The sequence below is a fragment of the Sinocyclocheilus grahami genome, unplaced genomic scaffold (genome assembly GCF_001515645.1).
Source record: "Sinocyclocheilus grahami isolate Dianchi unplaced genomic scaffold, SAMN03320097.WGS_v1.1 scaffold31.1, whole genome shotgun sequence".
Lineage (NCBI taxonomy): Eukaryota > Metazoa > Chordata > Actinopteri > Cypriniformes > Cyprinidae > Sinocyclocheilus > Sinocyclocheilus grahami.
In genome coordinates, this window is record NW_015505210.1 from 3,384,263 (window position 1) to 3,410,564 (window position 26,302).

Genomic DNA, 26,302 nt, shown 5'->3' on the forward strand with positions numbered 1-26,302 from the left:
TTGCATGCAAATTCAATTTCCAACTCATGACTGAAAGGAAGTTGCCCTGCGAGAGAGCCAACGGAAAAGAGCGAGTCTGTGTAAAGAGAATGTCTAGATTTAGACCACGTTTTCTTCCTTCATAAAGCAGACCTAAAAATAATACCTAATGGATTCAGCAGATATTGTCATTGAGTGTGGCAGACGAATCAAAAGAATGAGCGATGAGTGAAAGCATAATGAATAATGAAAAAAAACCGGATGCATGAAACACACAATGACAGAGAAGACAGATTTGAGAGAATTTTGACTGAATCACTGTTTATAGATAGTAGACCCATGACGTCCATTTTATGTATTAGTCACAACGATTCAATGTGATTGGCCAAGTGCTGTGAATGTGTAGTAGAGATTTTGCAGTGAGTTTTTCTGTACGTTTACACCATTATGCCAATAAGTGGCGACAAGTAACAGTTTTTATTTTTATGAGTGAGACATTCAGTCATTCTGTCAATGATTATTAACTGAACTAATGCGTCCAAAATGTTAATTCATTCAATGAAACTCGTGAACTGTCTTTGAGCAAGTCATTGAATCAGTCACTCAACTGATCGGTTCAAAAACACTGCTTTATTTAGGAATGAAACAAGTAAACTGTCTTTATTAGTGAGTCACTGAATCATTCACTCAACTGATTTGATCAACGAAACGAAACGCCCCTACTGTGTTGCCTGGAGACATGCAATGGCATTGCTTGGAGCTGTTTTGGTTGATGGACAAAATTTGACCATAAAGGGCATATTACACCAAGGTCAATGACTGTAACAATAACACAAACAATAACTATATTAGCATCCAAACCAACGTCTTTAGCTTTTGAGTCTTTTAAAGTTGGATTCTGATAAAGATGATAACTATAATTATCATCTTCTAACAACAACTAAAAAGTTTTAATGATCATTTTAATTTCATGTTTAATTTCAATATTGTTGGAATCACTTTCAGAACAATTTTGTTCCTGCTCATGAATGATAAAAGCATTGACAGCCAATCAGAATCCATTCAACTTAAAAAAGCTTGAGCGTTTAAAGTGGCAGATGACACAAATGCACCGCATACTTATACAAGAAATAACATTACTGTGTATTGATGTGGATGCTAATATAGTTATAGTTATCATTGGTGTGAATGTGCCTTTAATGTTTTTCGTTCTGAAAGTGATTGCAACAATGTCATTCATCTGTGCTGTTAGCATTATAATTGTGCTGTCGATTTCATTATACTTTTAGATTTAGAAAGATTTTTTAAACTTTATTGTTATCATTATTGTTATTGTTATTATCATCCTTGGTGTGAACAGACCTTAACTGGCAATATTGTTTTGTGGATATAGCTGAATGATATTATGTTCGCACTTAAAGGTGCAGTAGGAGATCTTGAAAAATGCTAACTTTAGCCTAATAGCACTGAAAGCGAATGTCCCACCCTCCCTGCAATCGCCTTCCAAAGCCACGCCCCCTGAATGCATAGACGCTCACAGACCAGAATACCAGAGACAGCATTACTACAATAGGCTACATCAGCAGTTCCCAATTCCAGCCCATGTACCGAAGTGAAGTAAACCCCTGCTCAGGGAGTAGGGAGCAATGAACACGGTGTAGGGATCATATCGATCGGAACACAGTTCATGCACATAGCTCACTTCTAACGAGTTGGTTATATGAATCGGGTGTGTTAACTAAGGGAGACATGCAAAATATGTGCGCGAGGACTGGAATTGGGAACCGCTTGGCTCCATCATGTGTCATTCACTGGCGAGAAAACTTTAAAAGTACTACAATACCAGGAAGGAAGGTCGGGTTGTTGATGTTTGTCTGCCATTCTCGCTCTGTCTGCACAGCGTGCGTGAACGCGCTGACGACATATCCTCTCTGCGCAAACCGGGTGCGCAGAGGTATGCAGATACATACATTGATAGGCAGGTATGAAAGCCAATTAAAACGCTCGGACCGAGCGTTTTGATTGGACGAACATTTCTTGGTCCTACACCTTCCACAGAATATATAAATACAGATAAATAAATTTAGACCACTTAGCTTAATGATTGCTATCGGGATGTGAAGACTTTCAACCAGCATAACAAAAAATATTTCTGAAGACAATCACCTATTGCACCTTTAATTTTCTGAAATTGCTTTAAAGGGATAGTTCAATTATGTCATTCATCTAAAAAGTTGACGGTAGCCATTGACTTCCTTAGTATTTTTTCCCATACTATGCAAGTCAGTGGCTGCTGTCAACTGTTTGATTACCAACATTCTTCAAAATATCTTCTTTTGTGTTAAACACACACACAAAAAAGAAACTTATACAGGTTTGGAACAACTTGAGGATGAGAAAATGATGTCCGAATTTTTTTTGTTTTTTTGGACGAACTATCCCTTTAATATTACTGTTACACTATTCCAGTTACCCTTGGCTGGAAACATGTGAGACTGTACAGTCAGATGCCCAGCCATAAAAAAAAAACAACAACAAACAGAACCGTTTCAACAGCAACCAAGCTTTCATGCATGCTGGGATGAGAAAAGTATTGAATTTTGTGCGCAGGGCAATCTATCTGGTATCACTAAGATCTCCAAAAAAGGCGAGTCATAAAGTGATCCAATGCAGATGTAATGTAACACAGATGTATTGGAATCTATTGTGTCTTCGAGAAGTCATACTGAGACTTGAACAAATCGTGCATTCTTGCTTCATGAAGCAATATAAATTCAGCCGTGCACTGTATGATTCATAAGCAAATAAATCAAAGGAAAAGCACACTGTATCCCCTCGGTTTTTTCGTGACCCACAAACATTCGTTCTCTGTGTCTCTGTGACATTAAACCAGCAATGTGTTTCTTTATAAGCCAACACAGAGTAATAGAAATGTCATTCAGGGCACAGTTGCTGGTGGCAGCGATGACATCATCCTGCTTCCTCTCAGCATGTCATTAAGAGCCAGTGGCTAGTGACCCCTCTGTGTCACTATTGACTGTCCACTCTGTGTTCACAGGAAGCTAATTGGCCTGATTCGGTTGAACAGACATGCGATCAGTCCCTTCCTGTTGCACATGTAACTGTACTAGAGATTAAGACCGGATGTTGTGTTCTTTCAGAGGTCTTTGTGGTGACCTGGAGAAAGACAGAATAGTGTAGTTACAGCATCTACCAGCAGAGGCTAACTGGACTATGAACCAGGCAAATCTTGAGCTCTATACATAATGATAAATATCCACTAAGAGCAGATCCTAATGTTTAAGCGTTCATGTGACACAGTCTCTCACAGGAGCTGTGTTTTTTCTTCAGCTTTTATCTTTTGGTCCATTTCATTCATTACAGTCAGCTGTGTGAATTAATTCATGGGTTACCATGGATATGTCTGCCCCAAGGTTGATGATGTCAGGAGTTTGCAGTGTTGCATAAGATGAGACATGCTGCCATCTGCTGGACAAACTGTGGTATATGATTAAATAAAGTCAATCTACAGTTGAAAGACATTGGAATCAATTATACAACAATGAAACAATGGAACCTTTGGAACTTATTAACATTTTATTAATAAAATAATCTATTGTATCTATTGTGATCTTCAAAGTGTTTGTCACCAAAAATGTTAATGTAGTTTTACATGACCTTTTTGTTACTGTACCTTTAAGGTAATGCTGTCTTCATGTTGAAACAATGTTAAATTTTCCTGAAAAAACGGCCTATGATACAAATCATTGTCAGCTACTGTTACGTTAATTTATTAATTTAATTTAATTTAATAAATATATGTATGTATATTCATTTCTAAGTAATTGAACATTTTGTAAAAAGGCTTCTCTTAAACAAATACATGTACAAAAATCTATGGGTGCACAAAAGTTTTAATATCAAAGGAAATTTGAGAGGCAAGGGGGCATTACAAAAAAACATTGCCCTTATGTCTGTATTTTTCTCTGAATCATGTCCAAAGTTAAATAGCAGATTTTTTTTCATAAAGTATTATACTTTATTATTCTATATAGTATTGTTGGATTATATTCATTGTGAATTATACACTATGTTACCCTAGTAGAATCATGGAGCATTGTCATGTAAAACTCAATCTGTAGCAACATGGACATGCAATGAATGTTCAAAAGTGATGTTCATTGAAACTGTCATAACTATTTACGATACATCGTTTAGGATACTGCGGCCTGCATATCTGTCACCACATGCAAACAACTCCACCGCAAACATGCCATAAATCATCTACAAATTATTTGAGCATGTTTGTGGGGCTTTTAGCATTAGTATAGCGTTCTAACGTTTCCTTTCTACTTAAGTTCACTGAGTCCCCACACAAGTCCCTTTTGCTTGGGGGCCTCTAAACACCATCACAGCTTGTCCATATGGAAACTCTGACCGTTCCTGGCAAGTTCTAAGAGAAAACAGCAGTATTTAATTTCAGCTGATCACATTCATTTGAGGGGAAATGGAATGGGATGAAACAGGGGGAATATGTTTGTTCCTATTTTATATGTTAATTTTCTTTTTAAATTACACTGATCTCCACTAAGTGGAAAGAAGCATCCCCAGTGAACTTATAAGAATGTATAACATCATTCCTTATGTTTTAAGTTTCTGGGTTTGTCATTTAAACTTCAAAATATCCCAGTTACAGAATATAATATATCCTTAGAATATCATAAAAATATACCAATTATAGAGTATTACATACCCCTAACCCAAAATATCCCTGTTATAGCATATTATATAGCTCCATATATGTTGATAGAATATAGAGTATTTATAGAGTATTGTATGTCTCTATATATTTTTTTGTTATTCTAAATATATATCACATTATATTCTATTCTATATAGCACTGAAATGTCAGTTAGTGCATGTGAGTTTCATGTGAGTCAATCAGTGTCTAATTGAGATTTTCTGAGAATAGAGCAGCATAGATCAGGAATGACTACAGATGTCATGCTTAAATGACAGAGATCTGAACCTTTCATTTTGTGTGGTAGACTGTGTTTCTGCTCCGTCAGAGTCTAAATTGATTGAACTCTCTCTTTCAGGATCTGGACTCATGAATGTGGTCTACACATTGTTTCATAACCCCACTCTAATTTGGTCAAATCATTCCCTCACGAGACCATATCGCTAGACTACTAGCCATTTAAGATTATATTTTAAAATATATTACGATAGAAAACAGTTATTTAAATTGTAATAATATTTTGATATAATTTTTTTTTATCAAATACAGTATATGCAGCCTCTGTAAGCATAAGCGACTTCTTTCAAAAACATTCAAAGAAAACATTATATTATATCAGTAATGAATTTATTGACAATTTTTCTGAGAGTCATACCCCTGAAGAGTTTTTGGTTTTAACTGTGAATGAAATGTTCTATTTAGACATTTGTCCAGCTGTTCGGCATAGGGGGTTGGTGACCATGCTTGAAAAAGCAAAAGACACAAACAGTAAAATTCCAGGCGAAAAGTTACGCAAATCACATCTGAACATCTTTAATGTATCACTCTGACCCTGTGAGTGGGAGCTGCTGTTACCTTTCACCCAGATTATGATCAGAGCGGCTGTCAGTCGTCCTGTTCTGATGAGTTTATAAGGACTTGTTGAACGTGGTCTATTGATTGGCAGTATTTTATTTGGCTGATGGCTGATGAGGGTGGCAGAACGATGTCTGCTGAAAAGGGGTCAAAGAGATCGAACTGATCCTTTCACATATCAATCCAACAGACAAAGCCGTAATGACAAGATGGTTTAAAGCGAGCTGCTTTGAGGGATCCTGACACACTGTTAATGAATTAGATTTGTGACAGTGAAAAGGCATTTAAAGCAAAGAGGGTCAGAACTGTCATTATCAAAATGACAGTGCATGTAATGATGACAGTTTTCAGTTTATAAAAACAGTCAAATAAACAGGATTTTAATAGGAGAAACAGAATGCTCTGTTGAAAAAGCTGCCATCAATTTTCATGTTGGTCTGGGCTGATTCATACTGGTTTGGTGCTGGTCCAGTCGGTGGATCAGCACTGCCATGTTCCTCACAAGCAAAACTTGACGAGACTGGTCAACTAGTCTTTCTGGTGAAATTTTGCAGGTTAAGCTAGTCAAGAAACATGATGGATACACTCGTACACCAGCACTCCATGCTTCACATACACTAGTGAACAGATATGCTGGTCTAAATAATAATAATCATCATCATCAGCATCATCATCCTCTAATGGGAAAATAACTTCAAATGCCTCAGTAAAAACCTGTTACTTGGTTTCCTTACCACATATGATCATACATTACATTAAATTTAACAGGACACATCATTCATATTATATTATATTATATTATATTATATATTATATTATTCCTGCAAATTTACTATAATGTTACTGGGAAATTATTTATGAAAGTATTATTTTAATAATAACAATAAAAATAATAACTATATTATTATTATTATTATTGCTATTATTATTATTTAAAATCAATCATAAACCTTTTAATTATAATATAATATAATAATCACTGCACATTATTGCACTTTTACTGCAGAAATGGAAGTAATTTATAGTAATAATTATAATAAAAATAAGAATCCTAATTTATTTTTATTATTTAAAATAAGTTTACAAACAAAAATATAAATAAATAATTAAAACTAAAATAAAACAAAACAAGGATGTTCTCAGAAGTCTTGGCATGGCACATCACTTTATATTTCAATTTACCCTTATTTATTGAAAGGCCTGTTTTAAAATATAATAATAATAATTTAAAGTAAATTTGATGGGAAAGACTTTGGTAAAAACTTGTTAACTGATGAACTTTAATTCATCCTGTGTTCTGTTTTACCACAAAGTTCACCAAAGTATAGTTCAAGCTGACATTTTAACATTATATCAGTTAATGATATGAGCTGTTGAATATAAAGACACAAGTCTTTAGGTAGGTAATAAGGGCTGCTGTTCGGTTCTTGATGAACTCTGGGTTAATTCTCATGGTTCCTGATTCACAGCGTGTCCGAAATTGGAGCATAGATTTATGATTTTCACTGTCATGTTTCCTGTTGGTCCTCCTCATGCTCAGTCAGGGTTGCTTTAATATGCCTGAAATCAACACAAACACTGGGAGCACTCGTGAGGTCCTGCGGCCCTATCAGTGTCCGTAGCGGCGGTCCTCAGGCAGGCACATGACTCCAAAACCCTCAGTCAAGCTGCCGATTATACAAATGCTCCATGAGTCCAAGGCACATGTAACGCACAGCTCCAGTTTCCTTGACGACCAGCCTGACCAGCCACCTGCAAAGGCCAGTGTCTCTCTCTCTCAACTTCTCAGAAGTGTGGCCGCTGCCTTACTGCACAAACCTACAGGTCAGCTATGAATCTCACTCAACAGGACCAAAAGCTTGACATTGTGTTAAGAAACCAGGGCGTCACAGACTCAAACTTCGAAGTAAGTGCCAAAAAAATGATTCGAAATAGCTTGATCCTGAGGAAAACAAAAACAGTCTTTATCAATTGCTGTTTGTTTCTCTTCATCACATGTGTTTTAATGGAAAGCCCTGGAATTTTTCCTTGGGGCTTGTTTTGTCGGTTTTTGTCACTAGTTAGTGAATACATGTTATCTGAATGTGAAACAATACTAGTGTACATTGTTTTCTGGTGGATTATGGGTTAACCGTGGTTAATATATACCGGTGATCATGCTTACTGAACAACAAAGTCAAGATTTTACGTAACTGTTGTAGTTCAAACTGGATTCCAAACTTCTAAGGCTCATTTTCACATCATCATAACCATCTTGTCATTAAGGAATTATATGAGTAATCTGAGAAGTTAATAAGACTAACTTGTGGCCTTGAGAGGCCCCATATGAATGCTGGGCTTGTTGAGGTAATATTTAGCTGATGTTTTAGTGAAATTCTTGTTGCTACCACATGATGTATTATTAATGTGCTTTACAATGCCAGTTTCTAAACACACATAACCACAAAATCAGATAAAACTGCATAAGAAGTTTCATTTTAAATCATACAGATTTCAATATGATGTAAGAGAATCATTTACAAGTATTTTTCTAAACATCCTTAAAATAAGATATGACGTTACTTTTTTTCTTATTGAATATTGTATCTTTTGACATAAAATATTTTAGTATAACTCTCCTGTTGATAGAATGAGAAAATGTTAAATAATAAAATCCTGATTGCAATAGAAAAATCACTTTTGTGAACAGTTTGTTTTCTAAAAATCCTTAAAATAAGACAGTATTTTTATTACTTAATATTGTGCATTTATTGTAATAAAATCATATTTTAAAGAATAAACCTATGTAAATTATTAATTTTATAAATAAAATCCATCCACTAGGGTGAGAAAAATAAACATAATAATTAAGGATATATTTTCTGAGAATAAATCAATTTAAATAACACACACACACACACACACACACACACACACATTTGATTTATTCTCTGAGAATATCTTTAATAATTTACTTATTTCGTTTATTTATAACATCTTACAAAATAACAAATGAATAAGCTCCTGTCTGTCATTTTGTATCATATGCTGTGGAGGAAAAGGCTGGTAAAGACCAGCGTAATTTAATGAGGGACCGAAAACTGATTTATAAAGGTCAGATGGCTTCAGTGGGGCTTGTTTTGTCGGTTTTTGTCACTAGTTAGTGAATACATGTTATCTGAATGTGAAACAATACTAGTGTACATTGTTTTCTGGTGGATTATGGGTTAACCGTGGTTAATATATACCGGTGATCATGCTTACTGAACAACAAAGTCAAGATTTTACGTAACTGTTGTAGTTCAAACTGGATTCCAAACTTCTAAGGCTCATTTTCACATCATCATAACCATCTTGTCATTAAGGAATTATATGAGTAATCTGAGAAGTTAATAAGACTAACTTGTGGCCTTGAGAGGCCCCATATGAATGCTGGGCTTGTTGAGGTAATATTTAGCTGATGTTTTAGTGAAATTCTTGTTGCTACCACATGATGTATTATTAATGTGCTTTACAATGCCAGTTTCTAAACACACATAACCACAAAATCAGATAAAACTGCATAAGAAGTTTCATTTTAAATCATACAGATTTCAATATGATGTAAGAGAATCATTTACAAGTATTTTTCTAAACATCCTTAAAATAAGATATGACGTTACTTTTTTTCTTATTGAATATTGTATCTTTTGACATAAAATATTTTAGTATAACTCTCCTGTTGATAGAATGAGAAAATGTTAAATAATAAAATCCTGATTACAATAGAAAAATCACTTTTGTGAACAGTTTGTTTTCTAAAAATCCTTAAAATAAGACAGTATTTTTATTACTTAATATTGTGCATTTATTGTAATAAAATCATATTTTAAAGAATAAACCTATGTAAATTATTAATTTTATAAATAAAATCCATCCACTAGGGTGAGAAAAATAAACATAATAATTAAGGATATATTTTCTGAGAATAAATCAATTTAAATAACACACACACACACACACACACACACACACACACACACACATTTGATTTATTCTCTGAGAATATCTTTAATAATTTACTTATTTCGTTTATTTATAACATCTTACAAAATAACAAATGAATAAGCTCCTGTCTGTCATTTTGTATCATATGCTGTGGAGGAAAAGGCTGGTAAAGACCAGCGTAATTTAATGAGGGACCGAAAACTGATTTATAAAGGTCAGATGGCTTCAGGGGAAACAGTGGAACACCGTCTTATTGTTTCAGATAAACACGCCATTTTCTCACTTCATCCTATTCTCTGTTTACTTCCTTAAGTGCAAAAATAGCCACCATAGTCCAACAACAACCAACCCTCAACCAGCTTTTAATATTTTGCTGAGTTTTACAAAAGACCAGTCACTAGCATGTGAAATTTCTTGTCATGAGTAATTAAAGACTTGATTAAACATTTGCATAAAATCTGCAATCCTACACAGTGCATAACAACATGTGAGTCACTCTGGCTGCTGTGAAATAACACAAATGACTTAATTTAGCATTATATTTAGTAAAATAAATAAATAATAAAAACAAGGTGGATCAATCCATGACTGAGTCAGATAGAACCGATGCCTAAAAATGCAACTACCACTAGGAGGCGGTAGCCGCCACATAAACCACAGATATTTGCAGAATTTGTTTACTGTATGCAAAGCCTTTAACAACATGAACAACTATGTATTTATATCCTTAATAAAATGTCTTTGAATTGACTACTTGACTGGCACAACTTAACATCACAGCTTGATCCTGAAGCATGACTGTGTTTACAACAACAGTTGAATGGATTTAAATGCCACACTTACACGAAGATTATCATTTTTGGGGAAAACAGACTGGAGGGGCTTATAGTCTAAGTTTTTTCAACACCCACACAATATCGATATGAAGCAGTAACGTTATAGGTGGCAGTAGAAACCGTTCAGAAAAGCCCCGTGCGTCCAGTGCCCGAGGCGGCGTTGCTCAGGTAAATATGGTGTAGGCCTATTTCATTTAATGAGTTTAGTAGCATTAATGCCAAATTCACCCCCTGGACCTCAACCAGAAAGAAGGTGGTGTGTAGGTTTGAGTGTAGTGTAAATTCCTTAGTCATAAATCACACATCTTTACATTCAAACAACTCTGAAAACACAGCATCCACACATTTCCTTATCAGTTAGACGCATTTCATTCTCAAGACAGTGACTAGATAGTACGGTATGTTTGCCAAACTACATGCTGATACGTTGCTGTAAAATCATTTGGACATGTTTGTGACATTAATTAGGTACTAATAAATCATAAAAAGTAGCTATGTATCAATCTGTGTGGGGCTGGACTAGTTGAGGATATTAATTAATTGATCAAACGTCTGAATAAGCTGTTTGTCTGTTTAGCGTTCTTTCTTTCTTAATTTCTTTCTTTCTTTCTTTCTTCTGTAAATCAGTTTATCTGTATGTTGCTAGATAACCAGATGTGTCTATTTAGCTATCTAGTTGTTTTTTTCCCATCTAGCTGTACGTTGCTGTAAAATCATTTGGACATGTTTGTGACATTAATTAGGTACTAATAAATCATAAAAAGTAGCTATGTATCAATCTGTGTGGGGCTGGACTAGTTGAGGATATTAATTAATTGATCAAACGTCTGAATAAGCTGTTTGTCTGTTTAGCGTTCTTTCTTTCTTAATTTCTTTCTTTCTTCTGTAAATCAGTTTATCTGTATGTTGCTAGATAACCAGCTGTGTCTATTTAGCTATCTAGTTGTTTTTTTTCCATCTAGCTGTTAAGTATCTATCTATCTATCTATCTATCTATCTATCCTATGTCTGTTTGTCTGTCTGTAAAAGCTGGAAATTCATCTGTCATCATTTACTCACACTGATGTTGTTTTAAATCCATATGTCTTCCATGGAAAACAGAAAAAAGATGATGTTATTCAAACAGCCTCAGTCACCATTTACTGTTGTTGCATGTTTTTTCCCCCCATTCAGTAACAGAAATGGTGACTGACACTGTCATTCTGCCAAAATCATCTTTTGTGCTCCACAGAAGAAAGAACGTCATACAGGTTTGGAATGGCATGAGGATGAGTAAATGATGACAGAAGTTAAATTTTTGGTGAACTAAGCCATCATCAATCTCACATCATCATAGTGGCTTGCTTGTTCACACATGAATGAATCCTTATTCCTTAATTTTAAAGAAATTATGTTTTGAATTTGAACTGAGGACATGTAGCTCATGAAAAGAAAAGAAAAGAGCAATCCCTTTAAAATTGTGCATGCTTACATATGCACTGGACCATGTAACACATTAAAACAAGTCACTTGTTTGTTGTATCGTATATCCCCCATGAGGTGCTCTGTCCTGGTTTTTCTTAACAGCAGATCAACCACAGACCGAACATTGTTTAAAAGGCCCATTCTTGGCTGATAAGTGCTCATTTGAATGAACTTCTCAATGAGCAAGAATCACAAGAAAAAAAGGGTGAGTCATGAAGATAGAAAGGAAGGCCATACCTCCTAAAATAATAAAAAATAGTAATAATAATACATATATTTATATAATTTTCTGCCTCTAGTGAATACATTTTCAGAGGGAGGTTGTGTCTCTATTTAGACCAGTGTAAAAAGTGTTCAATTTAATGAAACTTCATTATGACTTGATTTTAGTTAACAAAAACAAAACAAAAAAATTATTGGTACTGGTTGCTTGTTGAAACATCAAATAGAACATGTTGCTGAGAAGAGTGTGAGAAATGTTAATTAGAATTATATTTATTTATTTCAATACTGAAAATATATGTAATTTTATTAAATAAAATAAAGAGTAAATTAGAGTAAATTAAACAAGAAAATAAAAAAGGAGTTTTATCCAAAATTTAAGAAAGTATATTTATGCTTATTAGAGTATTAGGTTAACCTGCAGTTGTTGCCTTAAAGAGTTATTTCTACATCATAACTAGGGTTGTAAATGGGTGCTAAATTTAACATTTTGCTTGTATAGATGAATTTATTTTAGGATCATTTATCCATATTAAAAAATTTTTTTTGAGTGGAATAAAACCAGTTAATGTACATGATAATCTAGAATATTTAGACATTGCAGGTCTCCGTATCTTGTTTCTCAAAAGGATTTAGTGGTCACTGTCCTTTGCTCTTTAATTTATTAACCTCAATCCTGAGTCTCCTAGACTATGTTGGAATAATCTCCACTACCCTCAGATTTCAGATGTCAGCCATGACACTGAGAAGACCGTCATTGCTGACCCCCGTGCCGAGAGTCTGGAAGAGGGTCTGGACTCGAGGCCTGAAGGCAACCTTATCTACTCCATCAACGATCGCCCACCCTGGTACCTCTGCATTCTTCTGGGTTTCCAGGTGAGAGACGACATGCGACAAATGCAGCGTAACCCCTGCTACACTTGAAGCTTCTTAAAGCACACATCTCATAAGTGGGCAGGTCTCTCCTTAAACTACTGACACAGGGGACCTTTAATGGCATTTCAGGGTTAAACTGACAGCTTGACAGCTTCCTCAGTGCGTGCCAAGAAAAAGTGTGTGTGTAATCATCTAGGTGGGAGAGTTGCCTTGAGGGGCAAGATCAGGGTGACTAAAGATAATGTTTAACCCCTTAATACCCAGGAATACTGCCCTGACGCTTGATCACATCTCACAGATCCACTTATTTTATACATAGCCAGTCTTTTTTGGGTGTAGAGAGGAAACATTGCGCTAATCACATATTTATTGTTTACATACAATGAGGCTAATTTCATTGACCCCATGACTTCAGTTGCTTTTTTTGTCTTCATTTCAAAGTCAAATTAAATACGAACCTAAGACGTATTTACACTGCAAGTCCGCAAGTCGCCTAATTTGCTTGCAGTGCTTAGATGCTTAAAATGGGAGTATTCAAACTGTCGCTTTCTAGTAGATGTTCCTACTAGGAATGGGGATTATCATGTATTTCATAACCGATTCCAATTGATAAGCTTTCATTTTTAGATGAATTATGCCTTTACGGTCCATTCACACCAAGAACGAAAACTATAACAATAACTATATATAAATTAGTGTTCATTCGCCCTACTGTAATGTTTATTCTAAGAGCACACTGCAGCTGTAAGGTTTACCAACTGAAGATATATAGCTCTAAAAGGGATTCCAACCTTATCTTCCCTCTGTGCTGTCATAGTTGTGCCATTGTCTCCACAATTGTCTTAAGTTGCAGTCATATTGGCAAAATATCTGTGAAATTTTGCAGCCAAAAAATTATCCACTGGTGTAGTGATATATGAAGTACAGCTCACACAGAAGTCCCTTTCAAACCAAGCAGTTTTCTCTTGGTCAACATAGCAAATTCATGTGACCAACTTGAAAACTTGAACTTCTTCCCGAAACTCCCAATTCTTATTGAAATGACTGGATTTTACCCGCAAAATCACCCTGCAAATGTGACCATACCTTTAGAGCTGGAGTGATTTTTTAAAACGTTTTGGTTATAGTAAAAGTTCTTGGCCTTCACAGTTTCCATTTTACAACTTTGTTGCATCACCACTGTTCTCTTTCACTCAAAACCTCCAGTTCTCATTAAAACGAATGACTTCTGCTTGCTTTGACGCTTGAAATCACCATGAGCACCTCAAGGCTTTGCTGCCACTCTAGACGATGTTATTCCTTATTATATGCATCTGATGTTTAAGGTGAGGAGAACATGAGCCAAAGTGTTCCACTATTTCGTCCTCATGACACATGGAGATCAAAGACAACTGGGTGGGGGGAGAGAAAGGGCAGGAAGGTGCACAAGGGACTCGCATCGACATGTGAGGTAAGATGATGTGCCGAGTGCAAAGAGAAGTACAAAGAAGAAGCCTCACTCCTCCAGCATGCTCGCTTTCATCTCTCCGATGTCACGGAGGGGAGAGGAGGAAAAAGCAGGGAGAGACCTGGTATTTCATGTCAGCGCAGACTCCCTTAGAGCCCCCAACTCGTTTCTGCTTTCATTACCAATGTTTTCATACTAATACAATCCCTTTAGTGTCATGAAATGCAGTTCAGTTCAAAACTGTTTTGCCCGCTCTACTTGACTTCTGGGGAAAGGAAGCTGTGAAGGCATAAACCAGAACTGCTGAAAAACAATAAAACAACAGGAATTTAAGTGTGGACAAATTAATTTATTTCCCTGTTTCTCCTGCTGTGTAAATTCTCTCCTGTGCATCATCTCTGTATCCGCACAGTAATCGCCTGTCAAAGATGCTGAGCGTTCAGCCAAGTTTTACTTTTTCTGAGCCCGACAAATTTATGAAGCTTACTGCTGAGAGTAAAAAGGGCAATCAATTCACAACAGACAGGCCAACATCTGACTTCCATTTTTTGCACATCTCCCTGGCTTAGTCAGGCCACATTTAAGATTTGCAACATTTTTTTGTGATCATCTGTCTTCCCTTATGTCTCACCCCTTATAACGGGTTGTTTGCGATGAGCCCAAGCCCGGTGTCATCGTGTCAGCTATTCATTCCTGTTTCTTGCGTCACACAGCATTACATACTGGCATTTGGTGGCATCCTGGCAATTCCTCTCATCCTAGCCGAGCCGTTGTGCATCAAAGAGAACAACGCTGCCAAAAGTCAGCTCATCTCCACCATCTTCTTTGTCTCGGGCATGTGCACTTTGCTACAGACCACCCTCGGGACCAGGTACTGGGATAAATATTGCTCAAAGTGTGAATTACTGTGTATACATACGCTGCCAGCAGAAAAAGTGCAAAAATTTACCTTGAGTTCATATTGGTTCATAATTGATTCTGCTATTTTCCGGTTTATCACTATGAAGCTGCTCTATTCTATAAAGCTCCATAGAAATAAAAGTGATGTGATTTGATTAATACACAACCTAAAAAATTTATTTTGAAGAAAGTTTCAACTGGTTTCACAAACATTAAACATCGAGCCCCGATGACTTTCATTTTATGGAGAAATCACGTTTATTTTATATAGATAGCGCTTCATACAATACAGATTGTTTCCTAGCATCGTCACAGAAATAAACAGGAAAACAGCAGTGGTGTAACATTTCTACTTCAATTCTAGTTAGTTTTTCCTGTAACTCAAACAGTCTGGCATGGCACTAGCATTGCCAAGGTCATGGGTTCGATTCCCTGGAAAAGCAATGTGTAAAATATATGTGAATGCAATGTAAGTCTCTATAGAATTTAGTGTCTGCCAAATGCATAAATGTAATCTAAAAATCTAAATTTCAGCTCTACAGAAGACATTTGTCATTATTCAGGTCAAGTCAGTTCAATTGACCCTTCGCAAAGACCCACCCCCCTTAGTTACTGTTGCTATGTCCGACAAGCCATGGCACTCTCACGCCACACATCATGTTCTCACGCAGTGAAAAATACATTGCAGAGCAAAGAGGACACTGACAGCATGCCGACAGACAAGACAGAGCAGGTTCCTTTTGTTATGAAACTAAGTCTCAGCTCTCAAATTTAGTCATTTTGTAATAAATTCAAACAATAAATACAGTTTTGTGGCTCTTTAATGTGTCGTGACAGATCGCTGTAGCACCTCAGTTCAAGCGCCACATGAACCGAACATCTCTTCCTCTTTACTAGTTATAGCACAAAACAAACATGAATGAACATAATAAGGTATCTTGTTTCAACAGCAGAAGGACGTCAATACACATAATGACTTTGACTTCTGACTTTACCTGTTCATCTCCACCGACGTTAATCTACTCTCCTGTCTGGTTTGTTTGTCGGACAAAATGTTACATTCTGCGTTATGATTGGTCTGACTGCCTGTCAATCAAACTCCCTGCAAAGGGTCAATTGTAGTGTCAATGTTATATCAGTTACGAAACAACTTTTATTTATCTATAAAGCAGCTCTAAAGAAGACAGGTCATACAGGTTTGAGAGTGAGTAAATAATGATTGAATATTATTACCTTAAAATCATTCTGGCTCTGGTCTTTTTCAGCCAGAACATTTGCTTTTAATGATTTTTATGAGATCTATAATTCAAAGAAAGGAATATTACATTGTTTTCTATGACTACTGCCAATGCTTTTATGATAATACATAAAATAGTCTTGACGCAAAATAAATATCCTTTACATATTCTCAGGTTGCCGATCCTCCAAGGAGGGACGTTCACCTTCATCACTCCGACTTTAGCTATCCTCGCCCTTCCCAAGTGGAGATGCCCAGACACAGGTGCCACCCCTCACCCTAATGCCACAGATTCTGCAGCGCTCTTAGTGGATGATGATGAGGTGTGGAAAGTCCGCATCCGTGAGGTACTGTAGGAAATGTCATTTCAAAGCTGATCAAAATAATTGCAGTGTTCACTTTTTGCTGGAGTTTGAAACAAGCGTGGCTGTTCTGAGCTGTGAGTCATGTGTCAGAAGGAAATGTGAGTCACCAGCGGCCGACGGACGATAATTATCCATTTTGTGCTCAAATTACACATTCGTATGCACATGGAAAGTGCAAACATACATTTTTGTGAGTTTTAGAGACTTGCATATCTTTACGAAGCCTGGTCTGAAATTAAATAGCTGGAAGCTTTGTGAGCAAGTTTAATCCTCAACGATACTTTCATTGAAGTTTTACATTTATGCATTGGTGGATGCTTTTATTCAACCCAACTTTCAAGATATGCATTTCATCAATTTATGCATTACCTGGAAATCAAACCCATGATTTTGGTGTTGCTAGTGTCATGGTCTAATGTTTGCAGTACAGAAATGTTTTAAAGACCTTTTAAATGGCAAATTCTTGTGGAGCTCACAAGAATGATATACAAGAGAAAGACAAAAAAAATTTTTGTGTACACAGTAGAGTGAAAAATTGTGGCGTCATTAAACATATTGAATTAATCTACAGTAAATACAATAAAATTCATAAAAGCATTCATAAACATTTGCACGTCTATAAAGATGTTCACATCTAGAAAGGTTTGTTTTAGAAGCTGCCAATACATTTCAGTAATGTACAAAAATGTATGTAAGAATGCTACTAATACTAATGAGATCATGTTGAACTATAATTTGTCTGCTCATTTAAAATAATGAGTGTCTAATGTAAGATTGTATCATTTATTTTTATTACTGTAATAAGTTTACCTTTTTAATCTCAGGTTTTGAGAGCAGCTCTTGTCTTGAATGAGAGGAAAAACTATAATATTTAATATCTTCATGACCAAATATTTGCACTCAAGGGCATTTTGAGCTTTAAGGTACATTTTGAGTCATATTGTAAAAAATATATTGGTGTTCTCTGTATCAGGAGACTTTTCTGCTGTATTTACATTACAAGTTGTTATTTTTTTATCGTGTTATTCAGATATAATAATCGTTCAAAGATTTTCATGGCATTTTTTTTTTGATGAACAAAAAAGTGAGCTTGCACTATTTAACCTCCCTCCCTTCCCCAACAAATTAAAAACCTGACCTGTTGTTTCAGAATAGAAAAGTATTGTTTAAACTGAGTCATATTGTAAAAAATATATTGGTGTTCTCTGTATCAGGAGACTTTTCTGCTGTATTTACATTACAAGTTGTTATTTTTTTATCGTGTTATTCAGATATAATAATCGTTCAAAGATTTTCATGGCAAAAACATTTTTTTTTTGATGAACAAAAAAGTGAGCTTGCACTATTTAACCTCCCTCCCTTCCCCAACAAATTAAAAACCTGACCTGTTGTTTCAGAATAGAAAAGTATTGTTTAAATATGGCAAGAAAAATAAAATTGCTTAATGAATAAACAACTCTTCTTCTCTTTCCGTAGATCCAGGGGGCCATTCTAATGGCCTCAATGCTTCAGCTTGTTCTGGGCCTGTCGGGTCTCGTGGGGCTAGTGTTGAGGTTCATCGGGCCGCTGGCCATCGCTCCCACCATCAGCCTCATAGGACTGTCGCTCTTCATCCAGGCTGGCCAGAAGTCAGGAGCCCACTGGGGAATTGCTGCTTTGTGAGTTATTGTGGAGTTAAGGGTAACTTTGCGAGCTGAGTCAATACAGTAATTTGTATTTCTGATGGTGTAGGACTTCTGCAGATGTAATGCAAGGCCCCTTTAAAAACAAAACGTCCCTCAGGGTTGAGCGTTTATCTGTAAAGATCATCCCACTTTACTGTTTTCATTTACATGATAATACATCGCTCAGATCCTTTGCTGAAAAATTTTGTTCATTACTCATCCTCAAGCATTCCTAAGAGAATACATTAATGTTGGTAAGGTTTGAGCGTCTCGCCCCTCAAACGCTCCCTGTCCAGGTGCCTCTGAGTAAACAAAGGTTTAAGGCACATACTGTATGTGTGTCAGAGACTCATTAGGACACATAGTAAACTTCTCATCCCAAATCCTGTAAATTAGATTCAGATTGTGACTTCTAGCAGCATTAATTGGTGTACAAGAGAAGAGATGCTATTAAAAAAAAAAAAAGAAAGAAAAGAGAGGAAAAGAAAAGTGTGTGTGTGTGTTTGTTTTTTGTTTGCATGGATTTTTTTTGTTTTCTTTTTTTTTTGCTGATATGCTTTCATTTGAAGTTCATTGCTATTTCATTATAAAAGCAGTTGCTATGAAGATGAGGATATTAAATGAAATATCACATTAAAACCAATCCTTAATCATAATCCTATTCCTCATTCTAGTCCAGTGCTTAATCTGATCCTCATTAATCTTAAACCTCTACTACAACATATACAGTGTAGAACCCTTTGTTGCTGAAATGAATCTGAAAAATTCAATCAAATTATATCCGATTTTAAACTATGCCTTGGTTACAGACAGTTTGTAGGTTATTTACATTTTGTTCTTGAAGGTAAGGTTACATTTAACATTTAAGATTACATTTCAACCAGGGTTTAAACGTGGCAGATACTTGGAAAGAATTAGACTTTTCTTTGGTAAATCTACAAAACAGATAAAGAAATAGACTAAAATATTAAAATGACTGTGATCAGAATTATGATTTTAGGTTATTTTAAAAGGAAGTGTGTGTGTGTGTGTGTGTGTGTGTGTGTGTGTGTCATACTTAATCTTTTACTTTTTTATCACATATATACTTTTTTATTGTCAAGTTGTGTGTATTTTTTATATGGGATGCTTAGGGTTTTTTCTTACCCATAGTATTGATTCTTGGTGAGTTTATTAACATGAATGATAATGCTAATTAAGTATAATTCACGTAAGTCTGTAATGATGTCTTCTTTCTACAGAACTGTTTGCCTGATCCTTCTCTTCTCCCAGTATTTGAGCAAAGTAAACCTTCCTCTCATTGCTTATAAGGACAAGAAGTGGAAAGTCTTCCAGTACCCTCTCTTCAAACTCTTTTCTGTGAGTATTTTTTTTTATTTGTATTATTTCATAATTATGTCTGTATAATGTAATTGCGTAGGTATATCTACTGTGGGAACCGAAGGTCTGAGGCCACTAGAGAAAATACTTCAGTGTTGCTTTTCAAATTGTCATCACAAATTATATAACAGCCTAACAATTTGAGTGAAAAATTAACTTGAATTTGTACATTTCCTAATATTGTATATGTCCTCATTTTATTTTAGTGACCGCATGTTTTTGAGTCCTTCAGTAAAATCAGTGACCTAGAAATAGTACAGAAACTTTCTTATTAAAAAATGTCTTATTCATTTTATGATGTAGTTTAAAATGTTTTAAAAACCTAATTTCCAGGTTGAAATGGGATTTAAAAAATGCCCAAATGTGATTTTGATTGAGGTCTCAAACTTTATATATGTTATACAGTTATCTCATATAAATGTCAGGATCACTAAAACGGATTTATTTTAAGTAAACAATAGAAATAAACATATGGAACAGTTAACAATATTATGCTAAACGTCGATATACATATGATGCATTTGCAAGGTTTCCACCTTAGTCTGTAAACTAGTCAAATGGGAGTTCTGAAGTATTTTTGTGTATGCAGTCTGAAGATCTTGTCAAAAGAGTTGTGGGAAGAGTTAAACTGAAAATAATAGTTTCAAGTCTTGTTGGTTTGAAGTGTTGGCAAAAATCGAGAAATGCCCCAGGGCTAATGCTTTGCTTGTCACATTTTACATGCTACAGATAACAAAACAATTGCAAGCATCGTTAACCTGAGCCACTGACATTAATTGGCATGAAAGTAAGCCAATATCCAGCCTGTAAAGTCTAACCTTTAAAAAGGAGAAAGAGAAGTTTATGCATGTTGTGTTTAATGTACAGGCTTTATTTGGGATGTGTGGAGCCTGGCTGGTGTGCTTCCTGCTGACATATTTCAATGCCCACAATAGAAATAAACATATGGAACAGTTAACAATATTATGCTAAACGTCGATATACATATGATGCATTTGCAAGGTTTCCACCTTAGTCTGTAAACTAGTCAAATGGGAGTTCTGAAGTATTTTTGTGTATGCAGTCTGAAGATCTTGTCAAAAGAGTTGTGGGAAGAGTTAAACTGAAAATAATAGTTTCAAGTCTTGTTGGTTTGAAGTGTTGGCAAAAATCGAGAAATGCCCCAGGGCTAATGCTTTGCTTGTCACATTTTACATGCTACAGATAACAAAACAATTGCAAGCATCGTTAACCTGAGCCACTGACATTAATTGGCATGAAAGTAAGCCAATAAATCCAGCCTGTAAAGTCTAACCTTTAAAAAGGAGAAAGAGAAGTTTATGCATGTTGTGTTTAATGTACAGGCTTTATTTGGGATGTGTGGAGCCTGGCTGGTGTGCTTCCTGCTGACATATTTCAATGCCTTGCCCTCATCTCCAAATGAGTACGGCTACATGGCCAGGACAGACATCAATCTTAATGCAGTAAAAAGTGCTGCATGGTTCTACGTGCCTTATCCAGGTGAACCTCCTTAAACTATACAGCAATTAACACGGGCACTTTTTTTTTACAACCCTGTAGTTTTTTGAAAAATTTTGCAATTTTGTCATTGTCTTTTTTATAAATTTTTTATGTAAAGATTTTATTGTTTTGCACTTGTTTCAGACCCATAATTTCACACTTCTTCACACTTTAAAAAATATTTATCATATTGTGTTGCATACATTTCTCAATTTATATATATATATAGAGAGAGAGAGAGAGAGAGAGAGAGATAATATGTAAAAATAATCACTCTCAACATTTATTTTTACACATCATGACAATGAAAAGCATGCTTGAGATGACAAAAAAAAAAAGATAATATCAACAAGTTAAATAAGGATAAGTTAAATGCTAAATATGATTTTAGCTTTCGTAAAAAAAAATGTTTTCCTAAACATTACAGAATTCTATCTGACAAAAAACAAGTTGCAATGTCGTGGAAATGAGATTTCAGAAAAAAAATTTTTTTATAGAGATTATTGTCTAATATCCACAGGGCCAAAAATTCCCATAGTTTAAAAAACATGCATATCTATTATCTCTTATCTGTAAAAATTCCAGATGAAATAATCAAACGAATCTTATAATGAATTAAAATACCAAAAAAAAAAAAAAGACAATGAACAGTTTGATGCAAAGATATATGGTTTCCCTGGAACTAAAAAAAAACATCTGGCATTTATGAATAATATATGTCACATGAATACCTATTTTCATAGTCGATGAGCATGAATGTTAACTGTTTCAACAGCACTGTCAAAGCTGGTTCCCAAGTGCTGTTTGCCAGCTGTTTTTAAAAGACGTATCTGTTTAAAGAAGAATGAGCCATCTTGAATGGCAGTGTTTCTTTCAGAATCCAGAGATGAGAGATACGTCTGCTCCAGGGGCATTGGTGATAAAGTGACATGAATGGGGCTCTTCTAGTTCATCCTGAAGAAGATTTAACAACTGTCATTCACAGTGAAACATAGTTTGCTTTGCTTGGGTCAATTCTCACCCATAAAGGTGTGGTGTATTAATGTCTGAGACACATGCGGCAGTCAGGCTTATGATTCTTCACATCTGTTTCAGCTTTTTGCTCAGTTTCATCTCCTTTCAATGATTCTGTTGTATTAAGAAATGCTTTCAACACTCAGTGCCTCTCTGCTATGAATCAGCTAGCAAATATATGTGTTTGAAACAGCTTTAGGTTTCCATCACTTTGCACAGCATCCCATTTGAGTTCTTTAGATAAAGTACCACCCGGAGGCTTCCATGTTGGGGAATGTGGTATTTTAATCTTCAGATAGATAATACAGGTTTGACTGCATCAGTGTCTGAATGTTACTGAGTGCAATTCATAATTTCGCTTAACCCACTTAAATTCCTTGAGACATCTATGAGCTTCGGGCTGATATATGAGAATGAAGAAGCATGAGCCTCATGTTACTGTGTACACTTTACACTATATGCTCCTCTCAGCCATCCACTTTGAATGATAGCAGATGTCTTTTGAAGCCATTGATCTGTGAATATACTGAATAGTGTAGATATTTTATTCTGGATAACTTTTGGATATTGTAACGAGAGGGGCGGGGCCGAGAGCCGTGGGAACAGAGCGAGGCCGGTGGAGTAATTGCGAATGCGCGACACCTGCGCCACTCACCGGTCTCGAGTCTCACGGAGGAGCTCCGGAAGGATAAAAAGGAGGAGTGACGACAGGGAAAGACGAGAGAGGACCAGGCCTGGAGTTTATTTTGTGTTTTGGTTTTGTTTGTGCGCGGCAGTCGTCCGCGAGGGGCTGTCGCGCTGTTTTGTGTTTGTTTATTTTATTAAAGAGTTCTTTGAGTGTTCGCCGGTTCCCGCCTCCTTCTTCCCGACCTACAAACTACGTTACAGATATATTTTTTATTTATAGTGTATGTTTACTATAAATGTTTACTGTAGTGTTTTAAAGGGGTCATATGATGCGATTTCAATTTTGTAAAGTTGCAAAGTCTAAAGTCCAAAGAGATATTCTTTATAAAAGTTGAGCGTCAACCACGCCTACCTAAAACGGCTCGTTCTAACACGCCCCCACATGTCTACGACACGATGTGGGAAGATTTGCATAACGCCGCCCAGATGTTCACGTAAAGAAAGAAGGCGTAACTTTTATTCTCGCTGTAGTATTGTTGTACTGTAGTATTGGCCGCCATGCCATGGAGACGCTGTGTGTTTCGTTGTGAAAGCGAAACCACTTTGTTTGGCCTTCCAAAAGAGGACACGACTAGAAATCGGTGGTTAAGTTGTATTTACAACCCTGTTCCAGAACAGTTTAAACCAAATATTCAGATGTGTCCAGCGAGTTTTATGGAGGACTGTTTCCTGATCCTGGTAGAGTAGACTACAGTGACGGCTGTTCTGACTCACAGACTGTAAGTACGTTTTTTATATTTAAAGAATTTGCCACTGACAATTCAAACGCAAGTTTTTTTGGGCAGTGTAAAGTAGCACTTGTTGTTTGTCATTTCTCCGATCACAAATGCAGACATGGTTTTATGTCACGCTCCGGATCTCAACAGCCATTCACTGCCATTATAAAGCTTGGAAGAGCCAGGGCATTTTTTTATATAACTCAGATTGTATAAGTCTGAAAGAGGAAAGTCATAAACACCTAGGGTGGCTTGAGGGTGAGTAAATCATGGGGTTATTTTAATTTTTGGGTGAACTATCCCTTTAAGGATGTCAGAGTGTATTAAATATTCATTAATAATGTATTTTTTTAGATAGAGGTAAAATCTTTGTTCTTAGTAAATCATGTTTTTAATAAATATTATGTAACAAATATTATTTTACTAAAACATATACAAGTTTGGGGTCAGTACGTTTTTTAATTATTTTAAAAGAACTGTTTACTGTGTTAATATATTCTAATCAGCAAAAATATTTTGTTTTGATAATAAGAATCGTTATTAATACTTGAGCAGCAAGAATTCAGAAGGATCATGTGACACTGAAGACTGCAGTAATAGCTGCTGAAAATTCAGCTTTGCATCACAGGAATAAATTACATTTTTAAATATATTTAAATAAAGAATACTTAATTTAAATTGTAATAATATTTTCACAATATTCCTGTTTTTGCTGTATTTTTATCAAGAAATTGCAGCCTTGGTGAGATTCTTATGAGACTTATTTCAAAAACAGTAGTAGTGTAGTAGCCATCCACACTGCATGTCAAGTCAAATCTTATTTTACATAGTGCTTTTCCCAATACACATAGTTTCAAAGCAGCACAGAGAATCATTGTTGATGTTTATAATATTTTAATATATTTACACTTTATAGTTTGTAGATTAGAGCTCGATGAAAATATAAGCAACGTTTTGTGACAATATAAACAATCAAGCAGTTGAGATTTGCAATATATTATGTGCTTTATCTGAGTATACTGTATGTATGTGGATAAAGTTGGATATACTTATATATAAGAATCTGCAAGTCATCCTGAGGATATCCTGTTCAGAAGTTCAAGTTGTTTAGGCTCTTAACATTGAGTGTTGCCTTCTCAATGACTGTTTGTACCTTTAATGATCGTTCCTGTGCATGAGTCCTGAGCAGTGAAGGTGCCCACTCTTCTCAAAAATCCTCCAGATCCTGTAAATTATTTTGGTTTCTGAGCATCCTCTGCACTTTTGAACTCTTACCTATTTAGGGCAATTCAAGGATTCATCTATTACAAACAGCTTCAGGCCGGCATTAGTGCTCAAGGAGGCAACACATGACATTAATGTCATTTTTTGAGGAATGTTTAAACATCTATAATGCAGCTTTCTCAGGGTAGTGCTATTTTTTAAAATTCATGTTTTAAAGATTTTCTCTCTTGTTTTTAAATGTTAAACATGCCGAGTTGTGTTTTACAGCTCTATCTTAATATTTTTTCTTAATCTGTCTCCATTTCATGGGAATCAAAATTATAACATTCCCTACATGTTTAAAAAAGTTTTTTGGTTGTTTGGTTTGGGTTTCATGACAGTGTTTTGGATGAATTTTCCTTTAACGGTGCCAGGTTGGCAGCAGATTGGTACTTCAGACTGCTGGGCTTCTTATGATCATCTTGGGACTCTTTGGTAAATTCAGCGCAGTCTTTATAACTATTCCAGACCCGGTCATCGGTGGAATGTTTCTTGTCATGTTTGGGATGGTAGCAGCAGTGGGAATTTCCAATCTGCAGGTACACCTGATAGTCGTCATGTATTTTTATTTCATTTTTCATTTCATTATTTTAAAATTGCATGTCAGGGTGACTTCTTCTAAATAAATACATACTAATGAGTCATCATCTCATTCATATTTCATTTTATGTTACTGTTTTTCTTGCAGTATGTGGATTTGAACTCTTCCAGGAATCTCTTGATTCTTGGCTTCTCAACCTTCAGTGGTCTTGTGCTCCCAACCTGGTTTCACTCGAATCCAGGCACGATCAACACAGGTGAATATAACATTAGAATACATACAAATTTACACAAGCATTTAACTCGTCAGTAATGGGGTATATAAAGAAGTGATATTAGTCAGTAACGGCAATAGTTAAAACTACAGACAACTTGTACAGTAGATCTCCTTGTAAATGATCATACTATGATCATTCAGTGCTGTTTTAGATAGACTGCTGGTAGTAATCCTTGAACACATGGGTACCTTGTAGTATGGCCAAAAAGATCAAAAGAACCCAAACCTGGACAGCAGACAAAGAGTTTGCTCGTGATGTTAACCAGATCTTGCAGGAACACTCTAGGCATTCACACAAAAATGTGTTGTTTTTTTTATAAATTCTTGATTGCTTTGATATAAATGTCACAGGACCGAGACTATATACAGTATA

At 35.6% G+C, this 26,302-nt stretch overlaps 1 protein-coding gene across 1 annotated transcript in view; it reads left to right on the forward strand.

Moving 5' to 3' along the window:
- Positions 1-7,373: 7,373 nt before the first annotated feature.
- The window catches only part of LOC107576121 (solute carrier family 23 member 2-like), a 22,766-nt gene continuing 3,837 nt past the window's right edge, over positions 7,374-26,302 (forward strand). The window contains exons 1-9 of the mRNA XM_016262375.1: positions 7,374-7,481; positions 12,784-12,939; positions 15,100-15,257; positions 16,699-16,870; positions 18,365-18,546; positions 19,794-19,911; positions 21,276-21,432; positions 25,581-25,651; positions 25,801-25,909. Coding sequence (XP_016117861.1) covers positions 7,407-7,481; positions 12,784-12,939; positions 15,100-15,257; positions 16,699-16,870; positions 18,365-18,546; positions 19,794-19,911; positions 21,276-21,432; positions 25,581-25,651; positions 25,801-25,909 — 1,198 coding nt within the window. The 5' untranslated portion in view covers positions 7,374-7,406. The remainder of the gene's footprint in view (positions 7,482-12,783; positions 12,940-15,099; positions 15,258-16,698; positions 16,871-18,364; positions 18,547-19,793; positions 19,912-21,275; positions 21,433-25,580; positions 25,652-25,800; positions 25,910-26,302) is intronic.